The 14,986-nt window shown below is 37.1% G+C and overlaps 1 protein-coding gene across 3 annotated transcripts in view; it reads left to right on the top strand.

The window, feature by feature from the left end:
- Positions 1–13,583, top strand: part of LOC140326731 (keratin, type II cytoskeletal 80-like) — a 95,263-nt gene extending 81,680 nt beyond the window's left edge. For all 3 annotated transcript variants that reach the window (XM_072405617.1, XM_072405609.1, XM_072405601.1), the window contains 6 exons: positions 467–562; positions 1,384–1,548; positions 2,624–2,749; positions 9,137–9,357; positions 10,081–10,121; positions 11,032–13,583. In XM_072405617.1, coding sequence (XP_072261718.1) covers positions 467–562; positions 1,384–1,548; positions 2,624–2,749; positions 9,137–9,357; positions 10,081–10,121; positions 11,032–11,105 — 723 coding nt within the window. In that variant the 3' untranslated portion in view covers positions 11,106–13,583. The remainder of the gene's footprint in view (positions 1–466; positions 563–1,383; positions 1,549–2,623; positions 2,750–9,136; positions 9,358–10,080; positions 10,122–11,031) is intronic.
- The last annotated feature ends 1,403 nt before the right edge of the window (positions 13,584–14,986 follow it).

The following is a 14,986-nucleotide window of genomic DNA, read 5'->3' as shown; positions in this document are numbered from 1 at the left end:
CGTGCATCTCCAACATCTCCAAAATCCGGACCTACGGTGAGGGATGAGTAACAGTGTTAATAACAGTTATATATTAGAAGGAGATTTAGAATTTGATGGGTGGGGGTGATGAGTTATTAGATATCCAAGCTGCACATAAGTTTAAAATATCAATTGTGTTTTGTTGAAAAAAATCGCTTGCATAAATTGCAGATAAATTGCTTGTGTGACATGGCCATTATTGTTTGTTGTTGCTGCAACGTAGACACAACTGGGGTACCAGTGCATAGCAAAAAGATAGACTGCAGCTATCTGTGTGTGAGCAGTGACCTCTCTGTAGCAGTCTTTTTGATTTGCCAATATTTGCAAGGTATGCCAGTAAAACTGCGGTGTGGTTCACATACTAAATCATGTTTGATGTTTATAGATGTTTTCAACATCAAGGAATTACAGAGTTCATAATCTGTTTAAATGTGTTGTTTTACAGGATGTGGATGCTTGTAGCTTGGACAAGACTGAACTGGAAGTAAAACATCAAGAGCTGAAAGGGTTTATAGACCTGCTGACTGCTGTCTATGAACAGGTAAGTAAATATTCATTACCCAAAATGTATATTTTTCACAATTGATTCAATTAGAATAAGGAATAAATCATGGGTAAAAGTTGATTCACACATTTTCTAAAAGAACACAATGTGAAAAGTATGTAACTTTCAAGTAACAATTGGGTCATTCTTGGGTAACAAAAAGTATAATTAGACCCCCTTGTGTCTGTGAACACCCCCTAAATGGTGTTCTACATCAAATAAATAAACTATAATTGGTTTCTTTTCAGATCATTCATGTTCTTTTAGGTTTAATTCTATTTTCTTAATAAGGTATACATGTTAGGGTACACAAGGTATAATTGTTATAAAATGTATTTGCATATAACCACCAAACCATACACATTGGGTGTATAACATTTAACAAAACATGTGTGCAAAAAACCTGCATCATTTTTTGTATATCAAATTATTGTATTGATTTCCCACACATTTCCTTACAGACATTTATCTACAGCTTCATCAGGGCATACTACATCACATTGGGAATTGTATGAAATTATCAATGCAGAAACCAACAAAGCATTAAAAAACAAGTAAAGAGGCCATCAGCTGCATTCCCCAAGAATGGTGGACACCCAGGGGGTACAGGAGAAATGATTCTGCCCTAAAAGCCATGATATATACTCCATGTATGTGTCAGGGATGCACCTCTGCATCTACGTACTTTTATTTGGGAACAACTTCCAAAGTTCAGTTCCTCTTTCATTATTTGGACCTTACATTTTTGGCAACATTTAATTACCTGTACAGATACAAAAAGACAACAACATTCATATACTCTCACATTTCTTCTATAGGAGCTAAAAGAAGTGATGGAGGAGTCTGGAGATATATCAGTGCAACTGAACATGGACAGTGGGTGTCCTCTAAATTTTGAAAGTATCATACAAGAGATAAAGGAAAGGTACAAAACCATTGCAGCAAAGAGTCGAGAAGAAGCACAGGCTCTCTCCAGGAAAAAGGTAGGCATACTTCACAGTGTACAGCAGTCACTGCGTGTGTATTAAACAAATATACCATTCTGTTATGTATATATCGTATTCAATGCTTAAACAAAAAAGTAGGCAGAAATGGGCAAGTTTTTATTATTATTATTATTATTATTATTATTTTTTTTAATATTATTACTAAAGTTTTTAAACATAATACACTGTATTTATAAAGCATCAATTTATTACAGACAGACAGATACAAACAATGATTTAGGAGAAGGAGAGGGTCATAAAGAGTTTATATTCTAATCTAAACAAATATTTATTGTCTGTGTTTTATTGTACTCCATTAAAAAATCCAATCAGTTGTTAGGTGAAATTAAATGGGAGTGGGGCCACAAAAGTATGTTCTATAATGCCTAAGTATTCACTGCATACTTGAACATAATGTTACACAAATCAAATCTGACACTAGACAGCTCTGCCCTTCATGCCACTGTTCTGCCACAGTTATTGATATTTTCCCACTTTTCTTATCTTCCTCTGTATCTAGTATCGCCATTCTTTTTAGCCGGTCAGTGATAACGAAAACTCTGTCAGATCGTTGCCTAAATATTTTGCACAGAAATCCTGTTAATTTTTATGAAAGGACTTATTGATGTTAAGATGCATTATAGAGGGTTTTTCCATAAAAAGAAATGGTCATGCACATATTATTTACAGTACCAGCTGGCTAAATTTGCTGCAGCACTAGTGTAGCATAGAATACCATCAATACAAGGCATTATTAAAATGCATTTATTAGAAGGCATTAAATCTGACTTTTAGTAAACATTCCTTGACTGAGAATACACCAGTTCCAATAAAAACACATGCACATGTAACATTCTCCACCAGAGGATGTGTGCTATAACTCCAATAGATTACTGCTTTATAAATACCTTCTGTCTTTTATGCCTTATGACCAAAACTCCTACTGTCCTACCCTCGTCAAGCCATAGATCTAATATATGATATGTTATCATTGCTGCAATAAACTTTATTCCTACTAGTTCTAATGTATTTGGTAACATTGAAGCATCACTATTATGCTTCTTTTATTTAGTTACAGCAAGGGGTCCTCCAAGCTGGACGCTATGAAACTGATTTGGAGAACAGTCGCAGCCAGATTACCCAACTCAACAGCCAGATCCAACGTTTGAGGTCAGACTTCTTAAGCATTCAAACCCAAGTAAGTGTTTTGAGCAATGGACATATGATTTAGGTGTAATAACTTAAGAGTTATGAAAAAGCAATGCTGGCAATGATTGAAATGTGTTAAAGATCCAACTCTGCTCAATACTGTACACTGGGGTATAGAAGGTCAGGATTACTAGCTGAACTAGGCGGATATTAAAACCCACCACAATTCAAAAGTTTTTTTTTTGGGGGGGATCAGGATAGAATAGAGAATGGTATGTACCCAATAGTCCTTTTCCTATTAGATTTTACTTTGCGTCCCAGAGCCACAGCAAAAAATCTCTTAGGGCCAATCTCCTCTTAGATAATTGTCAACATAATAGATAATCCCATAGGAAGACTTCAGATGAATTTCATTTTTTGGTGACAGCTGTAACATTTTGAATTTTAAGTGGGTGAATTTTCTCAGAAGGGACACAGAAAGTGACAAATCTTGAAAGGTGTTCTAACCCCTCTCCACGTAAACTTTTTCTTTTATGTAAAAAAAAATATGTGGAACATCTGCATATACTTTCCTGGGGTTGCTCACCTGCAGTAGGTATTATGATGGATTCCCACTCTGCCTGTTGGATTTTTATTTTATATATTTATATACAGGGATCTCAATATACAGTATATCCAAGACATGCATGCCAAGAAAAAAATACAATACCTAGCCTACAGGCTCTGTTTATAACTAATATGTTTGTTTGTGCGGACTACACTTTAGTAAATTAAATCAATAACATTAATTATAAAAATACTAAACTTTTAAATCAGGTGAAATAGAAAACAATTGCTATCTTGTTTTGGAAAGTACCTTAAGCTCCGTACACACGTCAGATTTTTATCGCCCGATAATCGGCATCGGCCAATTATCGGGCGAAAATCTGCCGTGTGTACAGTCGGTGTCGTCCATCGTCCGGACGACCGACCTGCCGGATCCACGGACGATGGACGACAGCCGATCGTAAAGAGAGGCACATAGCCGTAAGAATTAGGCGCAGTGCCTACATGACCGGGTGCTGGGGCCTAGCCCAGAGCTTTTAAGGGGTTAAGAAAAAGGGTAGTGTTGCCAGAGGGGGCTGTATACAACGTGTAGTGTACAACGTACACTACTAGTGTACAACGTGGGAGAGGAGGAGATTAGGAATGGGAGATGTTAAAAGGGGCTGGATGATAGTGAGAGGTTGGGATGATGTAGAGTTGAGCGGTGGGTTTGTTTTAGAGGTTGGGGTCTTGGAAGGCAGGGATTCAGTGTATTTGAAAAGGGGTGGATTTTGGCAGGGGGGATCCCCTTTGGTGGGGTCTCCCCTTTATGGTGAACGGATGATTATGGCTCCTGAAGGCAGTGCTGGGCAGCTAGGGGCCAAGTTGGAGATGTTGGAAGGGTTCAATTCTTGTTGGGTGGGATTTTGCCTTCTGAGACCTGCAGCTTGGTTGTTTGGGTGTATAATTGGGAGTTTGATAACATTATGGATACTGTTGTAATGGTTATGTATTATTAAAAGGGGAATTAAGTTGTTGTTGGTTCATTAAGCTATATTCAATGTAATATGTTAACATTATAGAATCCCGTTTAATAATAATTATATTAATAATGGAGTGTTATGTTAATTTATGTTAATGTATGCTTATCAAAGTGTAAAATGTAATTTATTTTGGCATTTATTTATTTGGATATTTGTTTGTTAATTATTTGGAAAGTTAAACTTTATTTATTGGTGTTTTAAATAAACGGCTGCTTGCCAGCCAATTTAAATCCAAGATTTTGTGTTGGGGTATTTAATTGGTGGGAGTGGCTGGTATGCAGGGGGAGTTTGGTAGTAGAAGGTAGTTATGACAATGGTGTTTATAAGGGATGGGCTAGAAGGTCCGAGCTACCCGCGTCATGAAAGTGAAGGGGAGAGCGCGCAGCAGGGTGCCGCTCCGTCGCTCTCCCCCTCCCCTCTCCATAGAGCATGAACGGTGCTGTATGTACAGCACCGTTCATGCATCGTGCACTCCCTTGTCGTTGGAAAGGATCGTGAAAGATCCTTTCCAACGACAAAAATTGGCAGTGTGTACGCAGCTTTACACCTCCATCTATTCCCTTTGCACCTTGGCAGACACAACCACCAGACTATAAAGCCTTGTACCATAGATAAGCGTCTCTAAAGGAAGATTACATAGGAAGTGTGCTCTGCCTGCAACTACACGCCTAATAACTATCCAAAGGTGTCATATTTTGTTTTTTTCTTTTTTTTTTGCAAAGAAAAAAAAGACAACTGTGCAAACACTAATCTCTGTTTTAGTAGCAATTTTAGTTGTTCCCTATGATAATAATCTCTTTCTAATGTGCACTTCAATCGTCATTATTTAACAACCATCATAAAGGCAGCGGAAGGACCACAACACAATTATATTGTCACTCACCACCATAAGAAAACTTTGTAAATTAGATTGCCTGAGGAACTGTTACAGATAACTCCCTTTTAACACATCTGTTTAAATGGCCTCATCCAAAAGATTTTAAAATAGCAATGTCTGAATACAAATTTCAAGCACAGATTGTCAAACACATTCAGTCCACATCTGGGAAAATTAACATCTGCAAGCTGAATGAAATCCACTATACATACACTACATTCTAACAATTTCATTAAGTTGAAAAAAACTGATAACAAAGTATTTAAAGAACCAACATACCGAACCTGACCTATCCTAAAATGAATAAAATAGTTTAGTACAGTATACAGATAATATACACTAATATACAGTATACTGTTATCTCTCACTAGTGTAGCAAGTAACCACTCATCGATTCCTTTGTTAACCTTGGGTTCCAATACATGGTAATGTATCATTCAGGGTCAATCACTTTATGGGCATTAAGCAATTTTAATAAATACATATTTAACATTTCCTCAAACATTCCCCTGTGGAAATCTTTCAGGTCTATGTGTTTCAATAGCAGTAATTGATTCTCCACCAGGGAATGTTTTAGGAAATGTCAGATTCCCCGTTTATAAACACAACCCCTGAAATTTTGGAGAGGAGATGGGGTACAACATACTCTAAATATCAGTCACATGAGATGACCAAAAATCACACATCAATTGGCACTAGTCTGACACTGTGGACCTGATTTATTAAAGCTCTCCAAAGCTGAAAAAGATAGACTTTTATTAGTGAACCTGGGTGATCCATCAAACCTGGAATGGATCTGGTCCAGGGTTAAAATCCTTTGCTAACAAATAGCAATGACTTTTATTAAATCCATTCCAGGTTTGTTGGATCACCCAGCTTCACTGATGAAAGTTTTTCTTCTCCAGCCTTGGAGAGCTTTAATAAATCAGGCCAGTGCAGTTTTTCCAGATTTCTTTAACAGATACCCTCCTATGCATGTGGTGGAGCTTCCCAGGCCCTATCATCAAGGATATCTGGTCCTCCAGCAAACAAGCCCAGAGAATAAAGTCATGTGAAAAAGAAAAGCACACCCTCTTTCTATTCTTGGGTTTTATGTATCAGGACATAATAAAAAGTCATCTGGTTCTTAGCAGGTTATAAAATTAATAAAATCTAACCTAATATATAAAACAACACAGAACAGATTCCGCCATGACGTTATTTAACAACTATGAAAACAAAATGTAGAAGGCATGTTTCAAAAAAAACCATACATAAACCACCAAAAGTACACCGATAATTCAATAACTTGCAGAACCACGTTTAAGCAGCAGTAACTTGAAGTAATAATTTTCATTGAGGATTGCAGGCACTCATTTATGCACAGTTCTCTTAAGGTCCCACTGCAGCATTTTGAACAGGTTGGGGCTCGGACTTTCACTGGCCACTGCAACACCTCTGGCCTATTATTTTTTCATCCAATCTGTTTTAGATTTGCTGGTGTGCTTGGATTGATTGTCTTGTTGCACGATCTACTTTCTAGCAAAGTTTAGCTGTTGCACAGATAGCCGTCTTACTCAAATACTTTTTTAAAAATGACTCAATGACTGCAAATTGTCCAGGTCATGCTGTTGCAAAACAAGCCCAAATCATTACCCCTCCACCACCTTGCTTGACACTTGGTGTTATGCAATTAATTTTAAAAATGGTATGGTAAATACCAACAATAATTAGGTAAAAATAATAATATGGTTATTTTATATTTTATGATATTTTATAATATATATATATATATATATATATATATAACATTAAACATTGAAACTTGTTTCAATAAAGAAAACCCATTCTAATGGACATTATTGTGGGTTGTGGTGTGCTACAGCATTGTCTTAGTGGTTTGGGGTGCCTTTCACAATGAATACCACCAGAACTGAAAGTTCAATTAGGCATTAAAAATAATTCTAAACACACCACAATGTTGTATAGGTATTTTAGCCTATTACTGAGAGGTAAAAAAGGGGATGGCGCCACAAGTTATACTAGTAAAATAATGATATTGCACTGTTATGAAGGTTTTACTGCAAAAAACAACTTTAGAAATTGCTTTTTAAATAATTGTACCAAAAAATGCACCAATAAGTAAAAACTAAAATCAGGGGATTTATCCAAAATTTATTTATTATTTATTTCATGTTAGAAGATCACAAAATCATCACAACAGCACAGAGGTGATCAGTGTTTCTGCCTACCTAAGTGGGGCAAATTGAAGTGTCAATGCAGATACAAATCAGTGCATCACACTGAAATACATTTTTACCCACTTTTTGGATACTGTAACTAACTGTACAAAACTGTACTTTACAGGAGTTTTTTGGGTGACTTAAACAAATACCCTCTGGAATAGGCACCTGGCAAACTTGTTGAGGCAATTCAACAGACCTGTATTTTTTACAGACTTGTGTTTGAGTTTAGACCAGCACTCAGGGCTCAGAGCTTTGGGCATTTTCTGTACTGTATGAACACATTTTTACCATTTTTAGCAGGAAGTAAGCACATCTGTTGCTAAATGCAATGTTGTAATCCCACTTCCCACTCCTGGTTTCGGGTTTTCCTTTTATATCTTTGACATAACTTCAATAGAATCAATATTAACAATAATTTGAGTGATAGATACACTAAAAATAAAACCAGGGCATTGCAATAAAACTAAAGAAAAGAAAATAAGTGCAACATTACTATTGTTGAAGAAACCATTTAAGAGTTACTTTTTATAATATAGAAATATTATTATTATTATTATTAATATTATTATTATTATTATTATTATTATTAATAAACAGGATTTATATAGCGCCAACAAATTACACAGCGCTGTACATTAAAATGGGGGTTGCAAATGACAGACGAATACAGACAGTGGCACAGGAGGAGAGGACCCTGCCCCGAAGAGCTTACAATCTAGGAGGTGGAGGAATTTACACACAATAGGATGGGAGATATGTAGTGCTGAGAGGTAGTGACGGGTTCAAAAGACAGAAGAAGACGGGTAGGCAAGTTTGAAAATATGGGTTTTGAGTGCTCTTAAATGAGCAGAAAGTAGGAGCAAGCCAAATAGGACGAGGAAGACCATTCTGGAGAGTTGGGGCAGCTCTAGAGAAGTCTTGTATTCGTGCGTGTGATGAGGTTATGAGTGAGTAGGTCATTAGTAGGTCATTGGAGAAGCGAAGAAAGCGGCATGGGGAGTATTTTTTTTTACCAGATCAGAAAGGTAAGTGGGACAAGATCTGTGGGGGGATTTGAAGGAAAAGCACAGGAGCTTGAATTTAATTCTAAGGTGAAATGGAAGCCAGTGTACAGAACTACAAAGAGATGCAGAAAAAGAGGGGTGGTGGGAAGGATGGATGAGTCTGGCTGCAGCATTCATAATAGATTGTAGAGGAGAGAGTCGGGTTAGTGGAATACCAGAGAGGAGGAGGTTACAGTAGTCCAGACGAGAGATGGTAAGAGCATGTACAAGGAGTTTGGTGGTCTCGGGACAGGTAGGGGCGGATTTTGGAGATGTTGCGTAGTTGAAAATGACAGGACCTGGAAATGTTCTGAATATGGGGGGTAAATGATAGGGCAGAATCAAAGGTGAAACCAAGACAATGTGCCTGAGGGGAGGGCCGAATAACAGTGTTGTTAACAGTTAGGAATATGTCCGGGGGAGATTTGGAATTTGGGGGGGGGGGGCGATGAGTTCTATTTTATCCAGAATGTGCAGTATTTGGTGGGTTTGCCAAAATGAGCATATTTAAACTCTTTGTCCACCTTTTTTGGCTGGGTCAGCACATGCAGGAGATACTCCAGGTCTTTTTCTTTAAGCAGACTTTACTTATTTCAGAGACCATTGCTCTTGCTATGCCCTACAAAACAATTTTAGATAACTTCCATAGTTTTTGTAAAATGCACAATGTTTGTTTCTGCTAAAGCTTTTAATTCACTTTTCCTGTCTTTTTTGGCACTGCAGAGTAGAAACTTGGAGCAGGAGGTGTCTGCAGTCAAGGCGAACAGTAGTGCCACCCTTAACGATGCCAACGCAAAGCTTGTTGAAGTACAAGAAGCTCTACATAAAGCCAAACAAGATGTTGCCCGACAACTGAGAGAGTACCAGGACTTGATGAATGTCAAAATGGCTCTGGATATTGAGATTGTTACCTATAAGAAATTGCTAGAGGGAGAAGAATTTAGGTAAGGGATTTTTACTATTCCAATTCATGCATAATGACTTTTTTGACTCCTCATTTTGATTAGAAGCAGAGTATTTGCGACAAAAAACTCTTTTCTTTTTCCAGTGTTTTAATTGACCATAAGTTTGCTTAAGAGGAACGAGAGGATGATAGAATGTTATATCTTGTTGGTATTGGAATAGTCAGATATTTCCACCCAGCCCACAACACAGACTGAACCTGCTGACATTCAACACTAAACACTTCAATAGCTTTTTTTGAAGAAAGGAATGGTTTACTGACAAGAATTCCAGATTTGTCTTTCTTCTGCAAGGTTTAACTGTGCACCATAGCAGTGGTCAGTTGTCTAGTGCAACAACTAGGTATGAGATATAAAAGGAAGATAATTTCATACTGCAGGGTCTGCACTCCAAAATAATTATCTATATTGTTGAAATAGGAATACTTCCCCTATACACATAAATTTGGAAGCATTTAATAACTATTCCAACCAAGGTAAATTAATATATCATAAACCCACCCTGGGTTTTGAGGCTTCTGATTGGCTACTGAAATATGTAGGTTTACAAATGTAAAATTGGTTAGACTACAAGACTACAAGACTAAAAAGTCTTTTACTTTTGTAAAATAATATATATTTTATAGGGTCAACTTAACTATTAAAGCTTCTAAGATTATTCTTTTCTGCTTTCACTGAAATCTTACCTACATTTTGTTTTTTCAGGCTGAAATCTCCTCTTGTTGTAAATGTCCATTGTGAAACTGGTAGGTTTTTTTTTCCTATGTGTACATTACTTTACTAGGTATATTGCAGATGTAACATTTGTAAATTCCCACCAAGTCATTTGCACTGTAAAAGCATAAATTGTAAATCTGATATCATAGCCAAATGCAGGGCTTCAGCATTATAATGCGTATCAGCATCTTCCCTTCCCTATGCATTACTCAGAAACAGGTTCACTTTAAAATCCCTTACCCAACAGCTAATACAGTTTTCGCTCCCCCATCCTTTGGAAAAAAGTAAGACACTCTTTTTTTAGTTGAGTTGCTTTAGCTAGAACTTAGACATGGCTGAGGACTCTCTCCCCACCCCATGTAAAAGTGCTGATCCAATATCAAGCTTGTGCTCTGTCACATGAAGTGGAAGGGGAGTAAGTTTCATGTTCCTCCTTACCCAAACATAATGGGAATTTTTCTACACTCCCAGCGACTGAATAGAACAGAAGGGGATTGAAGGAAAGGTTAGCAGGTGTTACTTGGGAAAGAACACTTGTTGTATTGGCCTGCAAGAGTAAACCACAGGTTTATATTAAAGACTTGTTGTTGCAGGTATACATTCATCTTGAATTTACCAACAGCTGCAGTACATAGGAGGAGCAAAATGAGCAAAAAAACACGCATTTTGATATATCTGACCTCAAGACAACAGATAACAAACATAAAAAAGGTCAGGTAGCAAAATGTGGTGCTGCTTTACTTTGTCCATGCAAAATTGGCATAAATATAATAAATCAGGTGCAGTAGTTATTTTTAGGAAACAACATCTGAGAAGTTTCCTTCTCTATACCCTCTTTATATCACTCTAGGTTTTGTTTTTCACAGTTTTTCAGTATAAGATTGTGTGGGTGTTTTTCCCTTATAACTATAATATATTGTTTTCTTTTCTACTCTGCAGAAGTGCGAAGGCCATCCCGAACTCGAAATAGTAGCAGTTCCTGGAGTGTGCACAGCAGTACATCAGATTACTAAATGATGCCTTTAGGATTGTGAATTTTCTTCTTTTTCCAATATTTCTCCATCTAGCTGCCACTGTCAATCCAAACATCTTGTTATGTATGGCAAATATGTGAGAGGACTAAGTGTAAACCTTTACCTGAAACAGGGAAATTAGTCTTTTTTACAAACACAGGGGCATAATCTATCTTCAAACTACTCCTGGAACTGCCAGTTCCCAGAGCTGCAAACTCCCCATAGGTGAGTTTAAAGTTTCCAACTCCAAATTAGGTAACCACATATCTGGATGGAAATTTGAATCATATGCTGCTATCACATTGGGTTTCATAGTCAATTTAAAATTATACCGAGAATAGAATGAGTGATGATCATGTCAGCTGATCCTTACTTTATGAATACAGCAACCTTAATAGTGCCAATTCATTATTAAAATAACATCACTTTTATTCAATCTAATTTCCTGTATACATGATACGCACAAAACCTATTTATTGCCTGTTCAGCAGCAGGGTCCTCCCAGAAAAAAGAAAATAGACTAAAGTGAGGATGTCAACATAAATGGACTGCTGGTGACCAGCCATTGTGGGCACATCTGCAGCCCTGAATTACTAGAACCTCTGCACTGCATTTGAGCTGCTGCCACTTCCAGAGCCAAAATTACTCAGTTTTCCACTGCTTCCACTGAAGCTTCCTCCACCATTGCCTACATCATCATAGCTGCTGCTTCCTCCTCCGACACCATATCCACTTCCACCTCCAATACCCATTCCACTTTCACCGCCGATACTGAGACCACTTCCTCCACCCATACCGAATCCACCACTGCCACCAAAGGATGAGCTTACAACAGCTACAAGAATAAAGTTACATGGTACGTCAGGTTGAACTGCCACAAATACTATATATGGAATTAAATCTATGTATAAATCAGCAACATGGACTTACATATGTTCACAGCTCCTACGCCTTCCCCTAACATCCTGTAAGAAATAAGGCAAAGAAAAAAAGCTTAAAATCTACTTCAAAAATTGTTTGTAAAACCCTCCAAACCTTAAAAAACTTTTAAAGCAGCACCGAGTGTCAGACTTAGGTATACATAAATTACTGCTCAAAGTATTTAAAAAAGCACTGAATGGGTTAGCAGGAACGATTAGAGGGGCTTCAAGGTTTTTCATTCCCAATAAATCTCTGTTTTGTGATTTAAAGTTCTGCATGACTGGCATAATCTTGAACAAAAATGTATGCTGGCCACTGCTACAGAAATATCCTGATCCAGAAGCATTAGTTATGCTTAAAACAACGGAGCAGAAGGCAGCTGACTATAATTTTATCAATTTAAAAATGGATGCAAATAAACGGATCAGCTATGGGTGGATGGAATGTGTTTTTAAATATTAATAGAAAGAAGACATATTGCACTGAGTATAGGAAGAAAGTCTTTTTTAATTGATTTAGCCGGAGCTTAGATATGGCTGAGGATCACCCCCAATAAAGCTGGACCAATCACAAAGCATGTGTGAGGTCACATGAGAGGAAAGGGAATAAGTTTTGTGTTCCTCCTTAGCCAATAATAATAGGTATTTCTCTTCACTCCCTGTGGCTGAAGGGTATAGTGGGAGATTGAAATAAGTTGAATACATGCTGCTAGGGAAGGCTAATTAAAAAAGACTTGACTTGCACCACAAAGGTAAACCCCAAGTTTATACCTGAGTGGGTGTAAATTTGTAGTTTACCCATCCAACTGGAAATGCTATCCTAAACTTGTACACAAGCATGAAGTTTTTGATTGGTTTAGTCAGTTGGTCAATTGCAAAATTGACAGGGGATTTGTTCATGAAAATGGCAAGATTTCCAAGTAGCTTGACAGCTTGCAAGGGTCCCTACATACTGTAGTAGTAATTCACATGTAGGAATCTGCAGCATTAATGACTCAATTTCAAGTTTTCTGAATGTCTTGATTGCTAACACTATAACACTTCTCTACCGGGGATGATTTCTAAAGATCTATGCAGGTACTGCCCATGCAAAGCAACACTTTTATAACCTATTAAACTAAACAAACATTGTAAACTAAATGTATGTGTTTCCCCCAGGTATGTGAGGAAAAAAAATACAAATACTATTGTAATTAGTAAGTAAAGAACAAATCACATACATCTGCTTCTTTTTTCAAATGTTCCTGAAAGAACTAAATTATTTATCACCTACAGTAAATAGCTAATAAAAAATATTATTGCATGCTTTTTTCTTTTGTTATGTTGTATCATCTGAGTTAACCTTTAGCATGGTGTAACCCAACACCACAGTAAAGCAAAGTATCTACAACAATTACATACAAAGACAAAGTGTCTCAGTAATTTTTTTGCAAAATCATACAGAACAAGGTAATCTATTTTAAGCAATTTACATATTAACCTTTAGCTTATTGCTGCATTTGCTAGACCACTGCCATTTGTCCATTTCCATTAAAAAGGTACAATGCTGTATATTTCATTATGTTTATCTTTATTTACATTTTTTGCTATAACATTTTAATTATACTAAATGTTGCATTAGGAAATTTTTTTTTTTTAATTTTGTTTTCTTTTTCTATTTGATGATCTTGACCATTAGGTCCAATATTCTTTATCATACATCTCCCAGTCAGACTATAATTCTTAATTGTAGACAAAGATACACAATATCAGAGTAAAAAGCAAGTTATAATTCTAAAGCAAAAAAAAATCACATCTTTATTACATACAATGCAATGTAGTGCATTGCAAAAAATTGTGCACGTCAAATTTTTGAACTGTTGTGATATAGTGGCAGCCTATCCAAATATTTGGGTAACATAATGCACATAAACACGTGCATTAAAGCGGTGGTCGCCAACCATTTTGGTTCTGCAGACCATTAGATGCATGGAATCTGGACCGAGCATGCAGTCATAGGGAAAGAAACTTCCCCTCATCATAGTGATGTCATGATGCCACAACCCGTCCATACTTCCATCTCAGGTCTGAGCCTGTGATGGGGGAGTAGGCGGGTTGTGTCCATACGGGGGACATGGTCCGTGGCTTTGGCCAGTGCGCCCCCCAACAGGTCCTTGAGCCGCGGACCACCAAAGTTTTCCCACGGACCTCCGGTTGGTTACCGCTGCATTGAAACAGCTGGATATGATTGGACTCTACATGTAACCTTCAACTGATCACACACATTATACCATGATTGTACATTTTCTGTAATATACCCTTTAAAGGGTTCAACAACTATATAGTTTAAGGAAACTATCCCTAAACCCATTATAATGAAACAAAAAATACTGTTATTCTATATAACACCACTAACACAAGATGAAAAGCTTTGTGTGAGGGACATTACAGTTGTTACAACTATTCCAGGTAAAGTGGGATTTTCTTTTCCACCAGACACTATCAGTGTTTCTATGTCACAGTATAATGCAACTGATGTCAATGACCAATATTATTAATAATTTGACTGATATCAATAAAGTTGTTGATATCCAAACTTGTTTACTGTGCAGGATGTTAAGATTGCTAACTATGATAGTAAGCTAACAATCTTTTCCTTTATCCTTTTAAAAAAAAAATAGCAGGTTATGTACACATTGCTACTCTCATCCTCTTTGTCAAGACATTATTTCAGAAGAACTATGAAGAGCACAAGAAAGGAGCATGTGAAACAATCATTCGCAATACAAAATGTGACTGCTGCTCTGGGCAAATATGAAGAGGGAATTCTGAATGCACAGCATTCCTGCCCCCTGCACCCCTTCCATTCTGTCAGTTAGTGCACTAGAAAAGGTGGGGGCACTGGGGAATTACCAGTTTGCTCTGCCCTAACAGTGGGCCAAATTGTTGCATATCCTTGCATCATACTCTTATGCCAAAAAG

This window comes from Pyxicephalus adspersus, chromosome 1, assembly GCF_032062135.1.
Source record: "Pyxicephalus adspersus chromosome 1, UCB_Pads_2.0, whole genome shotgun sequence".
Lineage (NCBI taxonomy): Eukaryota > Metazoa > Chordata > Amphibia > Anura > Pyxicephalidae > Pyxicephalus > Pyxicephalus adspersus.
This window is presented reverse-complemented; position numbering and strand designations above follow the sequence as displayed.